Genomic DNA, 20523 nt, shown 5'->3' with positions numbered 1-20523 from the left:
CGGACGGTCCCGCTTCGTCCCCGGATGTGGTGGGTGGACAGACCCTGGGTGGGCCGCTTGGTTAGGGTTTTTCACGTCCTAAGAGAGTTGTTTACTTTCCTCACTAAAGAAACTTGAGCACGAGTCCCCCGTCACAATCCGAGGTTCGGAAAGAGACCTGGAGGGGGCCAGGGACTGCCACCCCCATCACCGCGGAGCCTGAACCTTAGACCCCGGGGTCCACCGCACTTCTGAGCAAACATGCTTTCTAGGGAATGAAAGTCGATTTCTAAGCATAAAAGAGCGTAGCCCTTGAGACAGTAAACAAGACAGTGAACAAGGGGGCATCAGCCAAGCTGTCAGCTTTTCGTGGATATGGAGTCCAAGATTGAGACAGAAAAAAATCTCTCTCCCTTCCCGCCCACCCCCAGGCAAGCAGTGCCAGACTGCACCCTCCCTCGTTTGTGCTGTGACTCACAGCTGGGGCTTTCCCTCTGCCCCAGCCTTCACCTGCCCTTTCCTCCCTGCCCTCCACGAGGCTGAAGAGGAAAGCAAAACAGTGCGTGTTTGGAGGCTGGACTGGCACTATGAGAGATAGGGTGTTTGATTTGCACGCAGTCTTCCCGGTTTGATCATACCCACCCCCGTGCCCCATATGCTCCCCCAGCACCACCAGAAGTAATTCCTGAACTTCTGTGGGTATGACCCCTCCCACCCAAATAGAACCCAAACAAAATAGTTTGTGTTTAGTCTTTGTTACACAGAAATACTAATATGTTTAATAAAATTGCATGAGGTCTGGAATTTGAGTCAAAATAGTAACACATGGAGTAGAAGGGTGCAGATGCAGATAAAACAAGACATGTGTTAACTGATTGGTTTTGAAGTCAGCTGAATGTCTTTGGGTGACTGTTTTGCTACACGTGATCCTTTTGTACATGCAGTCCATATCTAAAAAGGGAAAGAAAGAAGGAAAAAAAGAGAAAGAAAGAAAGAAAGAAAGAAAGAAAGAAAGAAAGAAAGAAAGAAAGAAAGAAAGAAAGAAAGAAAGAAAGAAAGAGAGCAGTAAGGAAGAAAGAAAGGAAGGAAGAAAGAAAGTCAGGAGGGGGCTGGAGCAGTAGCACAGCGGGTAGGGCGTTTGCCTTGCACTCGGTCGACCCTGGTTTGATTCCCAGCATCCCATATGGTCCCCTGAGCACCGCCAGGAGTGATTCCTGAGTGCAGAGCCAGGAGTATCCCATATGGTCCCCTGTGCATTGCCAGGTGTGACAAAAGGCAAAAATAAATAAATAATTTTTTTTTTTTAAAAAGAGTCAGCATTAAAACTTGTGCACAGCAGGTGTGTTCCCCAAACAAAACTCTCTAGAGGGAGGCAGTGGCACTCTATGTCCTTCCTTTTTTTGTTTTTTTTGTTTTTTGGGCCACATCTGGTAGTGTTCAGGGGTACTCCTAGCTGTGCGTGTGCTGGTGGACCAGGTAGTATTGGGGATTGAACTTGGACCTCCAGCATACAAAGCATGCACTCTGGCCATATCTCCTGACTTTCTTTCTTTCTTTTCTTTCTTTCTTCTTCTTTTTTTTTTTTTTTTTGCTTTTTGGGTCACACCTGGTGATGCACAGGGGTTACTCCTGGCTTTGCACTCAGGAATTACTCCTGGTGGTGCTCCAGGGACCATATGGGATGCTGGGAATCTAACCCGGGTCAGCCATGTGCAAGGCAAATGCCCTACCCGCTGTGCTGTTGCTCCAGCCCCTTACTACTGACTCTTGATCTGGAATCACTCCTTGTGGTATCAGGGATCGAACCTGGGTCAGCTGCATGCAAGGCTAGTGACCTTCCCCATGCCCTGTCTTGGCAGCTCCAACCACCTCTTCTTAGAGTGGAGAGTCTGAGCCTGGGGGTGATTCAACAGCTGGATTATGTCACTCAACCGGCATCATGGAAAATATCTCGTGCCCCAACACTGCCCTGTGCATCCACACAGCCCCCCAAATCTGGCGCATGTCCAGTGCCTGGGTTCCATGACCCTAACCCCTATTAGCTGGGGCACTTTAAGTCATGCATTTCAGTCTTTGGGCGCTTCTGCATTCTCCGCTCTAAGCTGACTCTATGGGAAGTTGCCAGGTGCTCATCCAAACGGCCATACTCACCTCAAGCACCACGGGCAGTGAGAGGTGTCAACAGTCTCTTTCTGGAGCCCTGCCCTGAGCTCCTGGTCTCCTGGCATCAGCCAGAGGAGCTCCAGGCCCTGAGCTAAAGAGGGAGTCAAATAAAGAGCTAGGACTGGACCTTACTGGCCCCACGCAGCATCCCTGCTGGAGACAGACACAGAGTTTTACAACTCAGCACGTTCTGTCCTGAACTGTGCACGCAACAGCAAGGAATGTTCCCACCACCGAAAGACTGGCTGGAGGACCCTTCCTGGGCTCCAAGAGAAGTTGCCTTCCCATCAGGGCCCCAGGCGGTCTTGGGTACACACACATCCCTGCCCCTCTCCTGACTCAGACCCGGGGGGTGGATAGGGCCACCCTTCAGCCTCATTTCATCAGTTCGGTTTTCAGGATTCTGTCTCCAATATAGGTGCCTTGGGGGTTGGGTCTTCAACATGGGATTTGGGGAGTGGGGGGACACAACTCAGCGTGTAAAGTGTATTCATTAACCCTCTGAATATACCTACATACATTTATGCACACGCACGTACACACACGCACATCACACAATGGACAAGAAGCTCCCGTTTTGCAAAGCCCCAGATGTGGACACACAATAAGATGAGACGCCCTGGCAGGAGGGGCTGAGGGCGGCTGGCCACACGCCTTCCTACCTGTCCGGGCCCCACTTTGGTGTGTGCATCCTGGGCCCGAGTGCCTCTGAAAGGCAGCTCCCTGGGGCTGGAGCAACAACACAGCAGATAGGGTGTTAGTCTTAAACGCAGCCAACCAGGGTTCAATTCCCAGCATCCCATTCCCATATGGTCCCCTGAGCACTGCCAGGGGTAATTCCTGAGTGCAGGGCCAGGAGGAACCCCTGTGCAGTGCCCAGTGTGACCCAAAAATGAAAAAAATAAAATAAAAAAAGGTAGTTTCCTGTCAGCGGTGATGGTGCAAAATCTTCCAAGGCAGCCGCCAGCTCAGGGCAGAAGTGTCTTCTCTGCAGACTCCTGTGCGGAAGCTCTGTCGCATGCTCTTACACCCCTCCAGCAGCCGGGAGAACAGGCTGCCCCTCTCAACCCCACCCCCTGGGGAAACAGGAGTCGCACTCGGCATAGCAGATCTGTGCACTCAGGCGTGAGATTGCTGTGGTCAGTTCTACCTGGCCCTGGGCCAGCCACCCAAACCGTGTCCCGGGAGACTGTGGAATGTTCTGGAAATAAGAGGGGTCATGGCCTTCTCTGCCAAGGGGAGTGTACCAGCAGAGGCTCCATTACAAGCCACAGTACCGCCTCCTCCCTCCGCTTGAATAGGTTTCCGGGGAGGGCAGCAGAACCCGCCGCGGGGGCGGGGAGGGGCAGCTGGGGCGCCAGGTAAGCCGCCGCTGCTCCTGCGCGGTTATCCCAAAGGTCCCGCATCTGCATCTCGGTGCTTCCAGCAGGGGTCTGGACCGGCCCTCCCTAGGCAGCCGCTGGTGCCCCGCCAAGGCGGGTCCTCAGCCACACCCAGCCTCAGAGCCTCCTTGGCAGCCCCGTGGCTGCACCCCGCCCTGTTCCCACCCGCCCGGCGCACTCGGGGCAGGAGGCGTCGTTTTCTTTCCTTACGTTTTATTAACTGTTATTTTGGTTTGCAATAGTATTCATGATGGTTTCTCACGGGCATATTCCAACCGTCCAACAACCACACCCATTGCCGGTGTTCCCTCCCGTCGTCTCCCTCTGCCAAGGAGCCTAGCCAGCCGCCTTCCGGCACACACCTCCTCCAATTCGATTGTGCCCTTGGTTCCCGCATTATGTTGCCTTAAAATCAAAACAAAGGGGCTGGAGGGATAGCACAGCGGGTAGGGCGTTTGCCTTGCACGCGGCCGACCCGGGTTCAAATCCCAGCATCCCATATGGTCCCCTGAGCACAGCCAGGGGTAATTCCTGAGTGCAGAGCCAGGAGTAACCCCTGTGCATTGCCAGGTGTGACCCAAAAAGAAAAAGAAAAAAAATTTAAAAATTAAAAAATAAATGAGATACCACCTCAAGCCCGTGAGAATGATGCAGACTCGAGTGGAGAAACAGCCAGTGCGGGGAGCCGTGGTGAGCGAGGAGCCCTCCTCCACGGCTGCTGGGGGTGTTGGCGGGTTCGACCTCGATGGCAAGCAGTATGGGTCTCCAAAAATCGGGCCCCAGATGACCCGCCAAGACCACTTCTCGGAGGCCTCATTTTCATTGGTCCGTTCTCTCTGAGTGGCAGGGAGTGGGCGGGCAGACCCAGTCTACCCTGGTGTGGCACTGCCTGGCCTGGTGTCGCAGCTGGAGCCCAGGGCTGAGGCCACAGCAGGGCAGGTGGAGTTTCGCCTGAAGTTTCAAGGCTTTGGGGCAATAGTCCGGGTCACGACACTCCCAGTGCCCAGGAGCTGGCGAGGGCCCAGACACTGTGAGGCCGTCAGCAGCCCCATGGCTGCCCAGGACAGGGCAAAGACAACCTCTTTCTGGCTGAAGCCTGTCCCTGCATGCAGCTCCGGCTGGGTGGGGACGTGCTGACACGGGGCTGTCCCGTCCCCTCAGTTGTGGCCTTGCAAGGCTGCATGAGCTCGGACAGGCCCTGAACTGCCTGGGTTTCAGTCTCGTCGTTGGATTAACAGGGATGCTGACGCATTACCGGAGAAAGGACTTGAAGAAGTCACACTGAAGGTGCTCAATGGCTGCTCTTCCTGACCAGCGCCAAACTGGCACAGACTGGTATTGGCATTGTGTGGAAGCAAGGGGGAGGCAGGGTCTGGGCCCTGAAGGAGGGTGTAGGGTTCCCCATGGCCCAGCTGAGGTGCCCCAGTGCTACATCGATTCTTCTGGCTGAGAGCTGATCTCTGGAGCTCCCGTCTGTCTGCAAGAGTGTGGTGTGCACCCCCACCCCATGGTGCCATCCCTTCATCTGGAAGAACTGGGCCTCTTCCCTGTGCCCTGTCCGTAGGGGAGCCCGCAGGACCTGCCTCCTCGAGCGTCCCCTCAGCAGAGCCCGGCATCCCTTCAGACTAGAGCTGGCCGCAGAGTGGTTTAATCTGCCCCAAACTCTTCACTGGGGTGAAGCTGGTGAGTTAGGGGCTGCTGGGCAAGGCCCTTCCCCTCACCCGGCCTTTTTGAGGTCCCCAAGCCTACAGACAGTTGTAAGAACGGTACAAGGAGCCCTTGTATGTTTTTCACTTGTGTGTCAATAATTAAGGTTTTTCACTGACATGAGCTTGATGAGTCTCTGTTTACACACCAGACACTTGGTTCTGCTAAACCCATTGGCAAGTTAAAGACATCAGGACATGCTACCCCGAATTTCTGCTGCTTATGTCTGCCCGCTTGGGAGAGCCTCACAAACTCCCCATGGTGTATTCATATGCCAAAACCAGTAACAATGCTGGGTCTCATTCCCCTGACCCTGAAAGAGCCTCCAACGCAGCATCGTTGGGAAGGACGAGTAGAGAGAGGCTGCTAAAATCTCAGGGCTAGGACGAATGGAGACGTTACTGAGACCGCTCAAGAAATTCAACGATCAATGGGATGATGTTGATGATGATGATGTCTCTTAAGAGCAGGAACCTTTGTCCACACGCCCTCTGTGGCATGTCCACCCTCTACAGAGTAATGTTCACGCAGCACTCAGGTTCGGTACTGCACCTTTAGCTGACACTCGACCTGTTCTCCAATGTGGGGTCTGTGGAGTGCTTTGCCGCTGCCTTTGCTGTGGTGGGCCCTGGTCCCGGATAGACCAGAGCGGCCTCCTTCACCATGAACTCCTTTGCCTATCCCTGATCTCGTGGGACAGCATCTCTCGTGACAGAGCCGTTGTGAAGACTCCGGCCAGCTCTTTCACAGAAAGTTCCCATGGGGCTGTGCCTGTTTTCATCCGACTGTGAGCACCTCTGCTCTGATCTGCAGAAGTGCCCAGTCCATCCAGTTCCACTGCTGTCTGCTGACCTGTTACGGGGGTGACTAAGCCTACTAATAACTCAGACAAGGTGGACTCCGCCGTAGGCCATCATCTAGTGCTCCCTAAAACTCTTTCAGTCAATAGTTTCAGTGCCTTTTTGTTTTGTTTTGTTTTGATATGGGGTGCTCCGGGCTTACCCCTGGTTTGGTGCTCAGGGATCTTCCTGGAAGAGCTCAGGCGTGCATATGGGTGCTGGGGATCAAATCTGGGGGCATCCATGTACAAGGCAAGGGCCCTTTCCTCTTCATATCCAGTTTTAGTGCCTAATACAGACTGCTTCAGTTATAACAAACACTGGGTGCCCCCCCCCAGTGCTCAGGGACTTCTCCTGACTCTGCACTCAGGGACCTCTCTTGGTGGGGCTTGGGGACCATGAATGATGCTGGGGATTGAACCTGGGTTGGGCGCATGCAAGGCAAATGTCCTACCTGCCGCACTAGCTCTCCATCCTCAGATATCAAATGTTAAATTATTGGTCTAAACTCACGGATTAGCATCCCCATTCATACATGGTGGGAGATGGCTGGTCAGAGGTGCCAGAGGCCTGGCCATCATTTTTTTTAAAAAAAATTTTAATGAAACATTGTGAGATACAATTATAGACTTACACACTTTCGTGATTACGTTTCAGTCATACAGTGGTCGAGTGCCCATCCCTCCACCAGTGCCCATTCTCCACCACAATGTTGCCAGTATCTCTCCCGTCACCCCCACCCCATCCCCAACCCCACCTCGGTGGCAGGCACATTCCCTTCTACTCTCTCTCTCCATTTGGGTGTCATGGCTTGCAATGCAGATATTAAGTGGCCATCATGTTCGGTCTACACTCTACTTGCAGCACGCATCTCCCATCCCGAGCGGGCTCTCCAAGCATCCCTTGCGTGGTGGTCCCTCTCTATCTCAGCTGCCTTTTCCCCCAGCATGTGAGACTGGCTTCAAGCCGTGGAGGAATCCTCCTCTGAGCATCATTCTGATGTCCCAAATTGGCCAAGGGAGCCCCTAAGGGTTGGAGTCTCGAGTCACAGCCTGGGCCCGGCTGCCTTGCTGGCACTGGAAGCAGCTGCAGTCATGTGGGTTCTTCCCGGGCCCGTGGTCAGTGTGACTGCATGAAAGTTGAGATGTGCGTCCTGCCAGAGTAGACAGTGGAGAAGAGAAGGGACACAGTGGGGAGGTGCATGCTTGGGCTTTGCTGCAACCCCTAGTCCAGTGCTCTCTTCTGCCCCCTGTGCCTTTACCAATGCCAACCCTGTAGGGGGACCCACATCTCCCCCTGCCCTTCAGCCTGGGAAGTTCTGTGCAGAGGCTGCCCCAGCGCCAAGGCTGATGCCATACCAGTTGGCGAGGTGAGAAGCAGGCAGCCTGGTGAGAAAGAAGGCGAAGTGGGGAAGAGAGAGCACAGTGGACAGGGCACTCACGTGGCATGTGGCCGACATGGGTTCAATCTCCAGCACCCCAGATAGTTCCCTGAACCCACCAGGAGTGATCCTTGAGCACTGCCAGGAGTGAGCACTGAGTACCACTGCACGTGGCCCAGACAACAACAAAGAAGAAGGTGGACTGAGGGCTGGTGGGGGGGGGTTGGCGGCAGTGCAGAACCAGAGACCTGGGCCTCCAGGGGTTGGTGCGAGTCTGAGCAGTCCCGGGTCTGGCTCCCTGAGTCCCAGGCTGGCGTCAGGCTCCGCACCCTGCCTGCCGGAAGCTGCCGTGTGAAGCTGTGTGTGGTGTGGTTCTGGCCCGCATGGAGTTGGGTCATCTGTTCTCGGGGCTCCCTTCGCGGGCGAGGGGGCCTGTCTCTGACTGGTGACGGGGGGGTCTCACGTGGCTGCCCGTGGCCAGGAGGCAGCTGCCAAAGCCTCCTGTGTGCCAGAGAAGAACATGCTAGGAAGCTGTGGGTCCCTGCGGATGAGAGACAGAGGGGGCCCACCTGGACCCCCAGTCCCTCAGCCATCCTCCGGGCTCTGGAGAGCGCAGGACCCTCTGCAATATGGTCAGCGACCCTGCTGCCACTGACTTCCTGGGAGAGTGAATGCCAGATCACCTTCCCGCACACACCCCTGTGATGCAGGTAGCCCTTTGGTTTCGGGCGTTTTTCTTCCTGTACTTCGGTCGTTGCCCTTGAGACAGGAAACATTGCCATGCCTGAGCCCAACGTCCTCCCTCCCTGGGGATTTGTCTGCTCCTTCTTTGCTGGGCTCCGCCAGCCCTCCCTGGGGACAGGAGGTCTGGAGCCTCAGAATCGAGGTGGCCCAGCTGCCCATCCCAGGATCACTGCTTGCTCTCACTCTGCTTAAATGGCAGCGATGGCCGGCCCAGTGGAAGACGTGCAGAACTGACCCAGAACCATCAGCAAGAGGCAGCTTCCGCCTGGACGCACACTGCTGGAGAGTGTCCCCAGGGAGTGTCCTTCCAGCCTGCTCACCCCTGAGAGCGTCCCCTGGAACTGCACTGTTGCTGGAGATGGAGGACCCGTGCCTGGGGCCAGCACCACCTGTGCTGGACCCATCCTGGCCACACCCACATCACTAAGGACGGTGGCTCTCAGCCCCCCACCTCTCCTCACGTGACTGTGCGGGCGGGGGCCCCCATCACAGGCGGCCTCCACTGCTCCTGCACGAGACTCAGCCCCTCGCCCTCTGGACAGCCCTGTCACCCCAGCACTGCTGTTAGCCCTGTCGGGGGTGGGTGACCCAGGGCCCAGGCTGGGAAGCAAAGGGGGAAGCTGAGGGGTGTGTGATGGGACACTGGAGCACAGGGTCCCCACAGGATGGGGGAGAGGGTGGGGAGAGAGACAAAGGGTGGAGAGACAGAGAGGGAGGGAGAGAAACAGAGACAGACAGAGACAGAAACAGAGATAGAGATGGGGAGAGAGGAAGGAAGGAAGGAAGAGAGGAAGGGAGGGAGGGAGGAAGGGAGGAAGGAAGGAAAGAAGGGAGGGAGGGAGGAAGGGAGGGAGGGAGAAGGGAGGGAGGAAGGAAGGCAGGGAGGGAGGAAGGGAGGGAGGAAGGGAGGAAGGAAGGAAGGAAGGAAGGAAGGAAGGAAGGAAGGAAGGGAGGAAGGAAGGAAGGGAGGAAGGAAGGAAAGAAGGGAGGGAGGGAGGAAGGGAGGGAGGGAGAAGGGAGGGAGGAAGGAAGGCAGGGAGGGAGGAAGGGAGGGAGGAAGGGAGGAAGGAAGGAAGGAAGGAAGGAAGGAAGGAAGGAAGGAAGGAAGGAAGGGAGGAAGGAAGGAAGGGAGGAAGGAAGGAAGGAAGGGAGGGAGGAAGGGAGGGAGGAAGGGAGGGAGGAAGGGAGGAAGGAAGGAAGGAAGGAAGGAAGGAAGGAAGGAAGGAAGGAAGGAAGGAAGGAAGGAAGGAAGGGAGGAAGGAAGGAAGGGAGGAAGGAAGGAAGGAAGGGAGGGAGGAAGGGAGGGAGGGAGGGAGGGAGGAAGGGAGGAAGGAAGGGAGGAAGGAAGGGAGGAAGGGAGGGAGGGAGGAAGGGAGGAAGGAAGGGAGGAAGGGAGGGAGGGAGGAAGGGAGGGAGGGAGGAAGGAAGGAAGGAAGGAAGGAAGGAAGGAAGGAAGGAAGGAAGGAAGGAGGCAGAGGTTTGGAAGGACATTGCAATATTGAATATTGTCTTCAAAGACAGAGATGACAGGGCAGCTCTGGAACTGGAATCAGGACCAGATTCTTCCACAAAGTCCTGCAGCACCAGGTGAGTCCCAGGTTGGTCTTTCCACATCTGAACCTGTTAGATAATGAGTGTGTGTGTGTGTGTGTGTGTGTGTGTGTTTTGTTTGGGAGCCACACCTGGCCATACTCAGGGCTTACTTCTGGTTCTGTACTCAAGGATTACTCCTAGTAGGGCTCTGAGGACCAAATGAGAAGCCAGGGATCGAACCCGGGTCAGTCACATGCAGGACAAGCACCCTGCCCGCTGTACTGTCACTCTAGCCTGGTGTTTTTTCCTTTTCCCTTTCCCCGCCACCCTTGTTTTGTTTTCTATTTGGGAGGCCAGACCTGCCATGCTTGGGGGAAACTCCGTTGTCAGTGCTCATGGTTTGCTCCTAGCCGTGCTCAGGGAACCACTCAGTGCCAGGGGCCCAGCATCCAGAGCCTGATCCCCAGCCCTCTGAACTCGCCCCTCCCACCCCACCTGTGCTGTCGTAGGGGGTCGTTTGTCACTGCAGTGCCGGGAAGCGGTTACGCCCACTTACAGGTGGGGAGACAGAGACACTGAGGTTCCAAGCACCCAGCTGAGAGTACAGAGCACTTGGTCAGGAGCAGCGTGGACCCGGGCCATTAGCTCCCAGAGACTGACCGGAAATCTCTCTCTTGAGGCATCCTGAGTGACCTGCGGGATCACTCAGCCGGTCCTCAGCCCAGTGCTCAGCCTTTACGAAGGGCTGAGGGAGACCCGGCCCAGATTAGGGGGGCTCGCTGTGCTGCACGGAGACTGGGCCCCCACTCCCCCAGCCCCGCTCTCTGACCTTCCCTACACGGGCTGCAGCTCCTCGTCCAGCTTCTTCTTCCGTGTCCCCTCCGCGAAGAGCAGGTCCATGCGGGTGAGGGCCCGGCCCAGGGCCGTGTCCAGCCTGCTGCCCACCACCTGGCTCGAGGCATTGGGGACCGTGTCCGAGAAGAGAGGCACGTGCTCGGGCAGCTGCACCGGCTCTTTCCTGTTACCCTGAGAGAGGGACAGTTGCGTCACGTGCTGGGGCCCGGGGACACCCCACACTAGCCGGGCCCTGAGGAGGACAAGGAAGGAGACAAGGGAGGAGGTGAGGAAGGACGCCCCCTCCCCCCCAGGAGAGTGATGAAACTCAGACAGCCCTGGGCCCCTTCTTCTGTACCCTGGGACTCCCCCAGAACTCCCTGGGCCCCTTAAGTTTGTTTGCTATACAGATCAGTGACTGGGTTGGTGGGGGCGGGGGGTCTGTGCTGTCTCCATTGAACCCTGCAGCCCTCCCACCCCCTAGACTCCAGCACCCCCAGGTCGGTTGCTAATGCATCACCGCAGGCAAGGAGAGATTCTTTTTTTTTTTCTTTCTTTCTTTTTGGGTCACATCTGGTGATGCACAGGGGTTCCTCCTGGCTCTGCACTCAGGAATTACCCCTGGCGGTGCTCGGGGGACCATCTGGGATGCTGGGGATTGAACCCAGGTCAGCTTCATGCAAGGCAAACGCCCTGGCCGCTGTGCTATCGCGCCAGCCCCAGGGAGAGATTCTTACTGGCTGGAAGTGGGAACCCGGAGCTGAGTGAAGTTTAGTCCCTTGAGCTGCGTTTTCGACCCCAGGGCAGCCAGCACCGAGGCAGGTTCAGAAGTGCCCGAGCTGCCCCCACGCCCTGCTCCAGACTGTCTCCTTCTCAGTCTTGGTGCTGCTCTTCCCCTGCCTGAAACGCCGCCCGCCGGCCCACCTGGGTGGGCGGGGATGGGGGCACAAAGTCAGCAGTGAACAGACAGCCCAGGGCCGCACATGGTCTTACCAGGGGGTCGAAATCTCTCAGGAAGCTCCAATTCTGAGCCCTGGGAAGGGAAGCGCGCAGCAGTGAGTTTGCCCGGGCATCTGGCAGTGCCTGATACTGGGCAAACGCAGGCACGGGGGCTCAAGGAGGAACTGGCGCGAGAGAGACAAACCCTGGTATCAACCAGCGTTCCGGAAGGGTCCTGTGAAACACACCCTCTTCGCACACAGGGATCAGCCCCATGAACCGATGGGAGGGTCAAGGCGGGGAGAGCAGCCAGGGGGACACATCTCCAGATCCCAGGCTCCTGAGCCCCTGGGTGACTGAGAGGACCTTCCCCTTGGTCCTTCCTGAGCACCCACCCCCACCCCCTCAGCATCCTGGCTCTGAGTGAGTGAGTGCTCTGCCTGGGCTCTCTGGAGCCACCTCACCCCTCCAAAAATTAATGCTCACAGTCACAGGACAGAGAGGAAAACTGGTGTTTTTTTTTTTTTTCGTTTTTCACAAAATATTCTGGGGCACATGCTCTGTTCTGCACTTCACCTCCACCTCTTTCTTTGTGCTGAATGAAATGCATTCTTTGCCCTGAGAAATTCGATATCTGGGAGGGGTGTGTGTGTGTGTGTGTGTGTGTGTGTGTGTGTGTGTGTGTGTGTGTGTGTGTGTGTGTGTAGGGGTGAAGGGGGGAGGGAAAGTGGGGGAAGGGGGAAGCGAACTTGGGTCATGCACTTAGAAGCTAGGGGCACAGGTCTGGCATATGCAGGGGCTGGAGTTGGAACTGGCAGCTCGTGGGCCCCGGCACAGTTGGTGTCGCTCTTGAGGCTCCTGGGCAGTGCTGGGCTGGGCTGGTGACCCTTTGGCAAGGCCAGTTGGCTCAGGCAGTTGACCAGGCACCACTGGGAGTATTTCCCGGCAAACATATATGATAAAAGCACTTTCTTGGCCTCTAACTCCAGGGCCTCCACTTGGTTTGCCACTTTCCAGTTGTTTCTCCATCTTTCACATTCATATATTCTATGTTTATTATTATTATTATTATTATTATTATTTTGCTTTTTGGGTCACACCTGGCGATGCACAGGGATTACTCCTGGCAGTGCTGGGGGCCTATATGGGATTTTGGAAATTGAACCTGGGTCGGCCGTGTGCAAGGCAAACGCCCTACCCGCTGTGCTATCTCTCCAGCCCGTTACATCCATATATTCTAGAATATATGCCACATCTATATATTCTAGAATAATAAACCTACCCTGCCATTTCTGGAATTAAAGAAGTAACCATCTCTATTGACTCTTATGGAAGATTAGAAATGAGTATTCTTGCCTCTTTCTCATCTTCTGTTTTCAAAAATAATTATAGAGTGAGGCCAGAGAGATAGTCCAGGGGTTAAGGTGCTTGCCTTGCACGTGACCAAGCTGAGTTCAACCACTGGTACTACATATGACTCCCTAAGCTCCACCAGAAGTGAGCCCTGAGCACAGAGACAGGAGTAACCCTTGAGCACGGCCAAATGTGTCCCCAAAATGAAACAAACAAAATTATAGAGTTTGGTTAAATTATTTATCTTTCATGTCCTTATGATTATAGAAATACTGTTCGGTGATGAACTGGGTCTAATACAATCCCAGTTTCTTTCTTGTTCAACTTCGATTTTTTAATAGTTGACAATTGCATTTTTCCTAATTAGAGCAAAACTACTTTTTCTTGGATTTTTCTACACACTAATCTTTGATTGCAAATTCTTCAACAGAACTATAGCATCCCACTCAATAGTACCTTCACATAATCAAACGCATGAGGTCATCAAGAAGGCTCTTTCTCTTCAGCTGTCCCTGTGACCCCGAGTTCTCCCGCTCTGAGGAAGGAGGCATGGGGCCGCCTTCTCCATCAGTCTATGGCGTCCTCCTTTCTGGCTCCTCCTTCCTTTCTTGGGTCTTCCGTTCTTGCTCCCTCTCCTGCACGGCAGCACGTGTCCCAGCACTGTGGACGCTCCCCTTTGATTCTGGAAGCCTCAACATCTCCTCTGCAATATTTCTCCTTGCCTCAGAGACCTCTATTAAGAGTATGTTGGACCTTCTTGCACTGTTTTCTAGGGTTCTCATTCCACTTGATATTTCATATTTCCCATCCCCTTGTTTTTCTGAATAACGTCTACTCATTTTGATTTTATGAACTGTCACTTTGTTCTGTGATTTTACATTTTAAATTTAGGCTCATTTTCTAGGAGAGTTTTTGTTTTGTTTTGTTTTGTTTTGTTTTGTTTTTGTCCAAGTTGCCTAGTTGCTCCGTGTGCAGACTCTGGGCCATACCTGTGGCTTCAGACCACCCCCCTGAGGCTCTAGTCCACCCACCTTCTGAGCCTTCCGATCAACTCTGTTTCTCTTTCTAGAGTCCCTACTGCAATCTGGATTACTTCAACCCCCGCCCCCCCCTGCCCTGTCCCCTCCACTCCACCGTACTCTGCCAATCCATCTCCTTCCTTCTTCCCACAATGTCCTGGCTTCTACTGACCAGTGTCTCTTGCTGTCGCAAGGGACCCAAGTTATGATTTTTGGCTTTGAACGAATGGAAGCTAAGGGCATGGATATCAGAACCTGCTACGCTTTGGCGAGAGCCAGTGAAGTATGAGGAAAGCACACAAGGTCCTTGCTTGCTGCCTACTTGCTGTGTGACCAGGGCCAGATCACTGCATTTGGGAACTCAGGGCCTAGTTTTCTCTGTGGAAACAGAAGTTAATTTGTCCAGCCTTTGAGAGGTAGCCAGTGCAAATAGAGACGAGCCATCAGTAAAGCACACAGACTAGATATCAAAGGCTTGGAACAAAGAACATAAACCACTTCTTGCATTTTTCTTTCTATTGCCTACATAGAAATGATAATACTTTTTCTTTCTATTGACTACATGAAATGATAATACTTTACATATAGAAGGTTAAAAAAATAAAGGTTAAAGTGGATTTTACTGATTTCTTAATACTTTTTGTGTTTTGGTTTCTGGACCGCAGCTGGTGGTCTTACTCGTGACTCTGTTCTCAAAGGTTACTCTCTGATAATACCCGTAGGGACCATGTGGCACTGGGGATCAAACCAGAGTCAGCCGAATGTAAGGCCAGATCTTTAATCCCTGACATGTGCACTTATATGTTCATCGCAGCACTGTCCACTATAGGACAAAATCTGGAAACAACCCAAGTGCCCTAGAACAGACAATTGGTTAAAGAAACTTTGGTACATTTACACAGTGGAATACTATGCAGCTGTTAGGAGAGATGAAGTCATGAAATTTGCTTATAAGTGGATAGACATGGAGAGTATCATGCTAAGTGAAATGAGTCAGAAAGAGAGGGACAGACATAGAAGGACTGCACTCATTTGTGGAGTATAAAATAACATAACACAAGACTGACACCCAAGGGCAGTAGATAGAAGGGTCAGGAAGATTGCTCCATAGTTGGAAGCCTGCCTCATGAGCGGGCAGGAGAGGACAGCTGGAATAGAGAAGAGATCACTAAGAAAATGATGGTTGGAGGAATTGGTAGAGATGGGGGATGTGTGTCGAAAGTAGATAAAGGACCAAACATGATAACCTCTCAGTCTCTGCACTGCAAACCATAATGCCCAAAAGTAGAGAGAGAGTGTGGGATTATTGTCTGCCATGGAGGCAGGGGGAGGGCGTTGAAGGGTGGGGGGCATACTGGGGATATTGGTGGTGGGGAATGTGCACTGGTGGAGGGATGGGTGTTTGATCATTGTGTGATTGAAACAAACATGAACGTTTGTAACTATATCTCATGGTGAATCAATAAAATAAAATAAAATAAGGTAAAAAAAAGATGGGATTCCAGCATCTCAGACCCTGGAGGACCAGGGTCTTGGCCTGGAATCCTCTCTGCCCACTGATCTTTCAGCTGAGTGGACTTCTCTGGCCCACTCTTCTTCAGCCTCCATGAACTTCTCTGCACTTTTATGTACTTTCACAGCTGGCTTTTTTGGTGAGGGGCCATCTCCAGTGACGCTCAGGATTCACTCCTGCCTCTGCACTCAGGAATTACTCCTGCCAGTGCTCCAGGGACCATGTGGGATGCTGGGGATAAAATCCAGCTCAGTCGCATGCAAGGCAAACGCCTCCTCCTCTGGCTCCAGGCCCTACTGCTCTCTGACAATCCCCTGGGTTTATTCAGTTTTCCAGTCACTCTCTTTGTGAACATTCTCTACACACAACACACATAGAGGACACACATTTCATGTTGTCCCACTACACACTCTCCTATCACACCCACACAGCTACACGCACAAAGACACCAATACTCTACACAGACACAGACACAGACACAGACACACATACACAGACACACATGTGCATACACACACAGAGACACACACACAGACACACATGCGCATACACACAGATACACACACAGACACACACACACACACACACACACACTCATCAGCAATTCTCACTCTACCGCCAAAACATTCCCTGAATTCTTCGCAGATCTCAGGCTCCACTTCCACCCCCAAGGGTAGGCCGCTCAGGGCCTCCACCACCCTCCCAGCCGGCCCCCCCCCCCCCCCCCCCGCCCCCACTCTGGCCATTCTAAGCTGGTGATCAGAGCGGGCTTTCAGAACTGTAAGTAAGCTAGATCCAGCCACACTCAGCCTAAAACCCAGCCGGTGTCTCCTTACATTTGAAAAAAAAAAAAAAAACCAACACAAAACCCCCAAACAATGCAGACCTTTGCAGTCCCAGAGAGAGGCTTTGTTTGATTCTGTTTTGAAAATGCACCAAACCTCCTGGCCCTTCTCATATATCAGGTCTCAGTTTAACTGTGACCTCGGGAGGTCTGGTCAACAACAGTGGACAAAGAGGTACCCGGGCCCTGGTTCCCGTCATCACACCAGCACCCCACCCCCATCATCCGCCCCCTCCCTTCCCCGCTGGGGTTTTTGGTTCTCACCAGGTCTGGAGCCTGCGGGTCACTGACGGGCCCCAAGGAGCCAGGACCGGGACGAGGCGGGCACTCCAGGCCTGAGGGAGCTGGGGACCCCCCCCACCCCCGTACCCGAGGCGCTGAGGGGACAGCCTCTGCCTGGTCTCAGCCTCCCCTCTGCCTCCCTGTGGTCTCCTGCCTGCCAGGCACAAGGACTCAGCCCTCAGGACCGCGGTGGGGGCGCCCAGAGCCCAGGAGGGGAGCCCGGGGGCCGGCTGCTGTCCTGCTCCCTCTGAGCCCACCCAGTCTGGCTCCCCGCTGCCCCGGGTGTCTTTCTCTAGAAGTTTCTCGGGCCCCCAGGGGTCACTCACCAGCGCCTCTGGCTCTGCCTCTCGGCCTGCAGCCGCTCCCTCCACAGCTGGTCCTGCTGCACGCTGCTCAGGGTCGCCCACCCTGACCTGGGCCCCGCGGGAAGACCCCCACTTGCCATCGGGGCCTGGCGGGGAGTCGAAGGACTCAGCTGCTGGGCCTCTCTGGGGGCCCCAGGGGGCCACTCCCCACTGGTGCCTGGTGTGGGATGTGTGTGTGTGTGTGTGTGTGTGTGTGTGTGTGTGAGAGAGAGAGAGAGAGAGAGAGAGAGAGAGAGAGAGAGAGAGAATGGGGGGCCTGCGCTCACCTGTCCCAGGACGCGCCCCCCCCAGGTGGGGTGGCCCGGGAGCTGTGGGGACACTGGAGGTGGCCCCACAGAGCGTCTGCCTGTTGACTGTCTGCCCTGTTGACTGTTGCCCTGGCAACGCGGTGGCTCCCCGTGTGCCCGTGAAGAGGCCATGTGGAGGGCTGGCCGGGCCAGCTGCTGCCCACTGTCCTCTCTGCCTGGGGAGGGGCGGGGCCAGCCTGGCCTCTGGGGCTCTGAGCAAAGGTTAAATGGGGCCCTGCCAGGACACCAGGGGACAGGCCCGGAGAGAAGGAGGCTGCCAGGGCCTGAGAACACAGACCTCACGGGCCTGCAGCAAGGCCCAGTGGGCAGTCCCTGCTGGACACCATCACCTCCTGACCGCTCAACCACTCATCCCCACAGGCCCCAGCCCCTCTCCTCCGCCCCTCTCCCCTCTCCTCTCCCCCTGCCCCTCCGCCCCTGCATCTCTCCCCCTACCCCTCTCTCCCTGCCCCTCTCCTCCTGCCCCTCTCCCCCCTACCACTCTCCAGGCCCCCCCCACTTCTCTTCCCTCCTTTGAGCTAGTCCAGACCACCAAGGCCAGAGCCACCAGCACCCCCTGCCCATACCCACCCACTGAAAGTGCCTCAGGGATGGACGTGCCTTGTGTCCATCAAGAACCCCTCTAGAGACCCCCGGGCAGGGCGCTGCCCAGATTGCCCCCTTGGGGTTGCTCCCTGATAGACCATTTCGTTGGTGAAGTCACTAGTGTTAGCAGAGCCAGGGAGCACTGGGGAACAGAGCCGAGTCTGTGGGCAGAGTCAGGCCCCAGGCATCATTGGGTACCCCTGGTCACCCCAAAACCTCCACGCGTCCCATAAAAATTTGGAGTCAGCAATTGTGTTTTCTTCCTGTCCTTGTACACTCCTTGAAAGCCTTTTAGAGGCAGGAAGGCTCTGTACTCAGGGATTACTCCTGGCAGGGCTCATGGTGCCCGGGGATCGAACCCAGGTTGGCTGTATGCAGGGCAGACACCCTTCCTTGCTATACTGTCACTCTGCCCCCTAGATTTTAATTTTTTCAAGGGTCATACCCAGAGGTGCTCGGCTGTTCCTGGAACGACTCGCCCCTGAGCACCTAGGGAGCCACCAGGGCGACGCCTGGAGGTGTCCGGGATCAAATTCATGCTGTTGTAGCCCTGGGCCTGCACTCAGCCACACCAGCCATCTCCCTGGCCCGACCCAGGGTTCCCAGGGGAGCTGGTGGCATAGTTTCTCTCGGTGTGTGGCACAGACCATGAGAGAGAAGCCACACACGTGTGCTGCAGTGAGTCCTCATCACCAGGGGAAGGAGGGAACCCTGGCTCTGCACTCAGGAATTACTCCTGGCTGTGCTCAGGGGACCATATGTGATGCTGGGATTCGAACCCGGGTCTGCCGCATGCAAGGCAAACGCCCTACTCGCTGTGCTATTGCTCCAGCCCAAGAGAGTCTGTCTTTGGTCTTGAGATTGGGTTCTCTCTGATGTCACTGCTACTTAGGTCACTGCTACTTAGTACATCCCTCTGACCCTGTCTTTGTCTCCCCTGGGGTCTCTGTGTATTCCTTTGGGTCCAAATCCCTTTGGTAATGACACGTGCACATTGCATTGCAGAGTGGGGCCACTGACTCCACCACAACCCCATATTGACAAATTCATGACGTTTCCAAGGAGAGTCCAGGCATTGGAACACCCACATCTGAACTTGGGCTGGCTGGACCACATTCAGCCTCTGATGGATTGAAGGGTTTGGAGTTCCCTCTGGCATCTGTTATGGAGAGAGCTCTTGTCTTCAGCCCGTCTGTGGGCTAGACACTCTACGTCTATGGGCGTCAGCCCATCTCCTTAGATGACGAGGCTTTCCTCCATGCCTTGTATAAGGAAAACCAAAGGTTCATCAGAGTTACAGAGTGACTTATCCAAGGGGACAGGCCACGTGCAAAGGGCCCAGTGGGGTGACGCGTGGGCCCACGCTCCTGCTGAGAGCCCGTGCTTCCATCAATGACAGACGAACACGAGACTCACTACACCATGTTTCTCTCCAGGAGCCTCCTTGATAATTTTCTGCAATTAGACACTCCTTTTTCAAAACCAATCTAGGCTCTGGGAGACAAGTTAAATATTCCCCAATAGATAATTACATGAAATTAGCCGTCGCCTTGCTCCTAGCTTGGAGATTGTATCCACTGGCATCTCTCCTTGATGTCTCCTGACAGTCTGGTAAGAGGGAGTTGATCAGACCTGGATTGGGGCGGGGGGCAGAGCTTGTAGGGGGTTGGAGGAAACAGTGACCCTGAACCAGAATCCCTGGATGGGGAATACACAGGGCTTGGGTCAGACCCCCACAGGCTGCCAGTCCCGTGCTCGATTCTTTTAATCTCGGGTTATTATTTTTATTTATTTTTTTATTTTGTGGGGTGTGGGGTGCACAAAGCAGTTCTTGTGTTCTGCAGTGACCCCAGTTTATGGTGCTAGGGTCGAACCTGGTTTGGGTGCATGCAAAGTATACTATAAGCCTTATGCTATCTCTCTGGCATGCCTGATTTTAATTTTTTTTTTGGGGGGAGAGCAGAGGGGCCCACCCAGTGGTGTTCAAGGCTAACTCGTGGCTCTGAGCTCCTGAGCGGACTCAGGGGACCATGTGTGGTGCCGGAGATCAAACCAAAGCTGGCCATGGCAAGGAAAGTGCCCTCTATCCTCTCCACTATTGCTCTAGTCACTGGTATCAATTCGTGAGCCCTTATTTGCATAGGAGAAATATCCCTTGTAAATGATTGTACTATATAAATATAAAAATGTGGCTTCTAGTAAGAAATGCATGCTGTGCTGGGGGGCCCAGGCTCAATCCCACCACCGAAGGATGCTCTAAATACTGCTGAAAGCAACCCTCTGAGCAACACGTGTAGGCCCCTGGCACCACCAGACGTGGACAATTTTACCAAGAAACAGTGAAAGCAAAGAACAAAAAACTCTGGGGAAAAAGTAAATAACTAACAGTGAAAGATGGAGTATCTATAAATAGCAAAGACTACTATGAGCAGGTTACATGCTGCTCAGAGAATATATCTATCTATCTATCTATCTATCTATCTATCTATCTATCTATCTATATATAATCGTTTATATGTCGGAGACCTTAATGCTTAGAGGAGCAGCTCTGGTATAATAGGCTTCAATTTCACAAATACTAATTTGGATATTTCAACCAATTTTAGTTTAAAAACTATATCCTGATGCTTTTGTGTGAACCCATTGTAACCTGGATTGCATCTTCTATAGAAAAAAAAAAGCTATACATACGTGTATATGGTAGTTTCTCAGGAAATCCCTGTCTAAAAATAACTAAAATATACCTAAAATAC

General features: G+C 54.1%; 1 protein-coding gene across 1 annotated transcript; it reads right to left on the bottom strand.

Moving 5' to 3' along the window:
* Window positions 1-6918: 6918 nt before the first annotated feature.
* On the bottom strand, window positions 6919-16957 carry CXH2orf50 (chromosome X C2orf50 homolog). The gene is made up of 4 exons (XM_004609408.2): window positions 16839-16957; window positions 11556-11595; window positions 10558-10754; window positions 6919-7223 (listed from the first exon to the last, which is right to left on the bottom strand). The coding sequence occupies exons 1-3, from the start codon at window positions 16955-16957 to the stop codon at window positions 10563-10565; spliced, it is 351 nt and encodes a 116-aa protein (XP_004609465.2). The 3' UTR covers window positions 6919-7223; window positions 10558-10562.
* Window positions 16958-20523: the final 3566 nt, after the last annotated feature.

This window comes from Sorex araneus, chromosome X (assembly GCF_027595985.1).
Source record: "Sorex araneus isolate mSorAra2 chromosome X, mSorAra2.pri, whole genome shotgun sequence".
NCBI lineage: Eukaryota > Metazoa > Chordata > Mammalia > Eulipotyphla > Soricidae > Sorex > Sorex araneus.
The sequence above is the reverse complement of the archived record's forward strand: the minus strand, read 5'-3'. Positions and strand labels throughout refer to the sequence as shown.

Excerpts from the sequence above, each read along its gene's own strand:
- CXH2orf50 (XM_004609408.2), bottom strand. The coding sequence starts at position 16,957 with ATGGCAAGTGGGGGTCTTCCCGCGGGGCCCAGGTCAGGGTGGGCGACC. Across the intron at positions 11,596-16,838 it reads AGGCAGAGCCAGAGGCGCTG|GGCTCAGAATTGGAGCTTCC; the intron begins GTGAGTGACCCC and ends TTCCCTTCCCAG. Across the intron at positions 10,755-11,555 it reads TGAGAGATTTCGACCCCCTG|GGTAACAGGAAAGAGCCGGT; the intron begins GTAAGACCATGT and ends TCCCTCTCTCAG.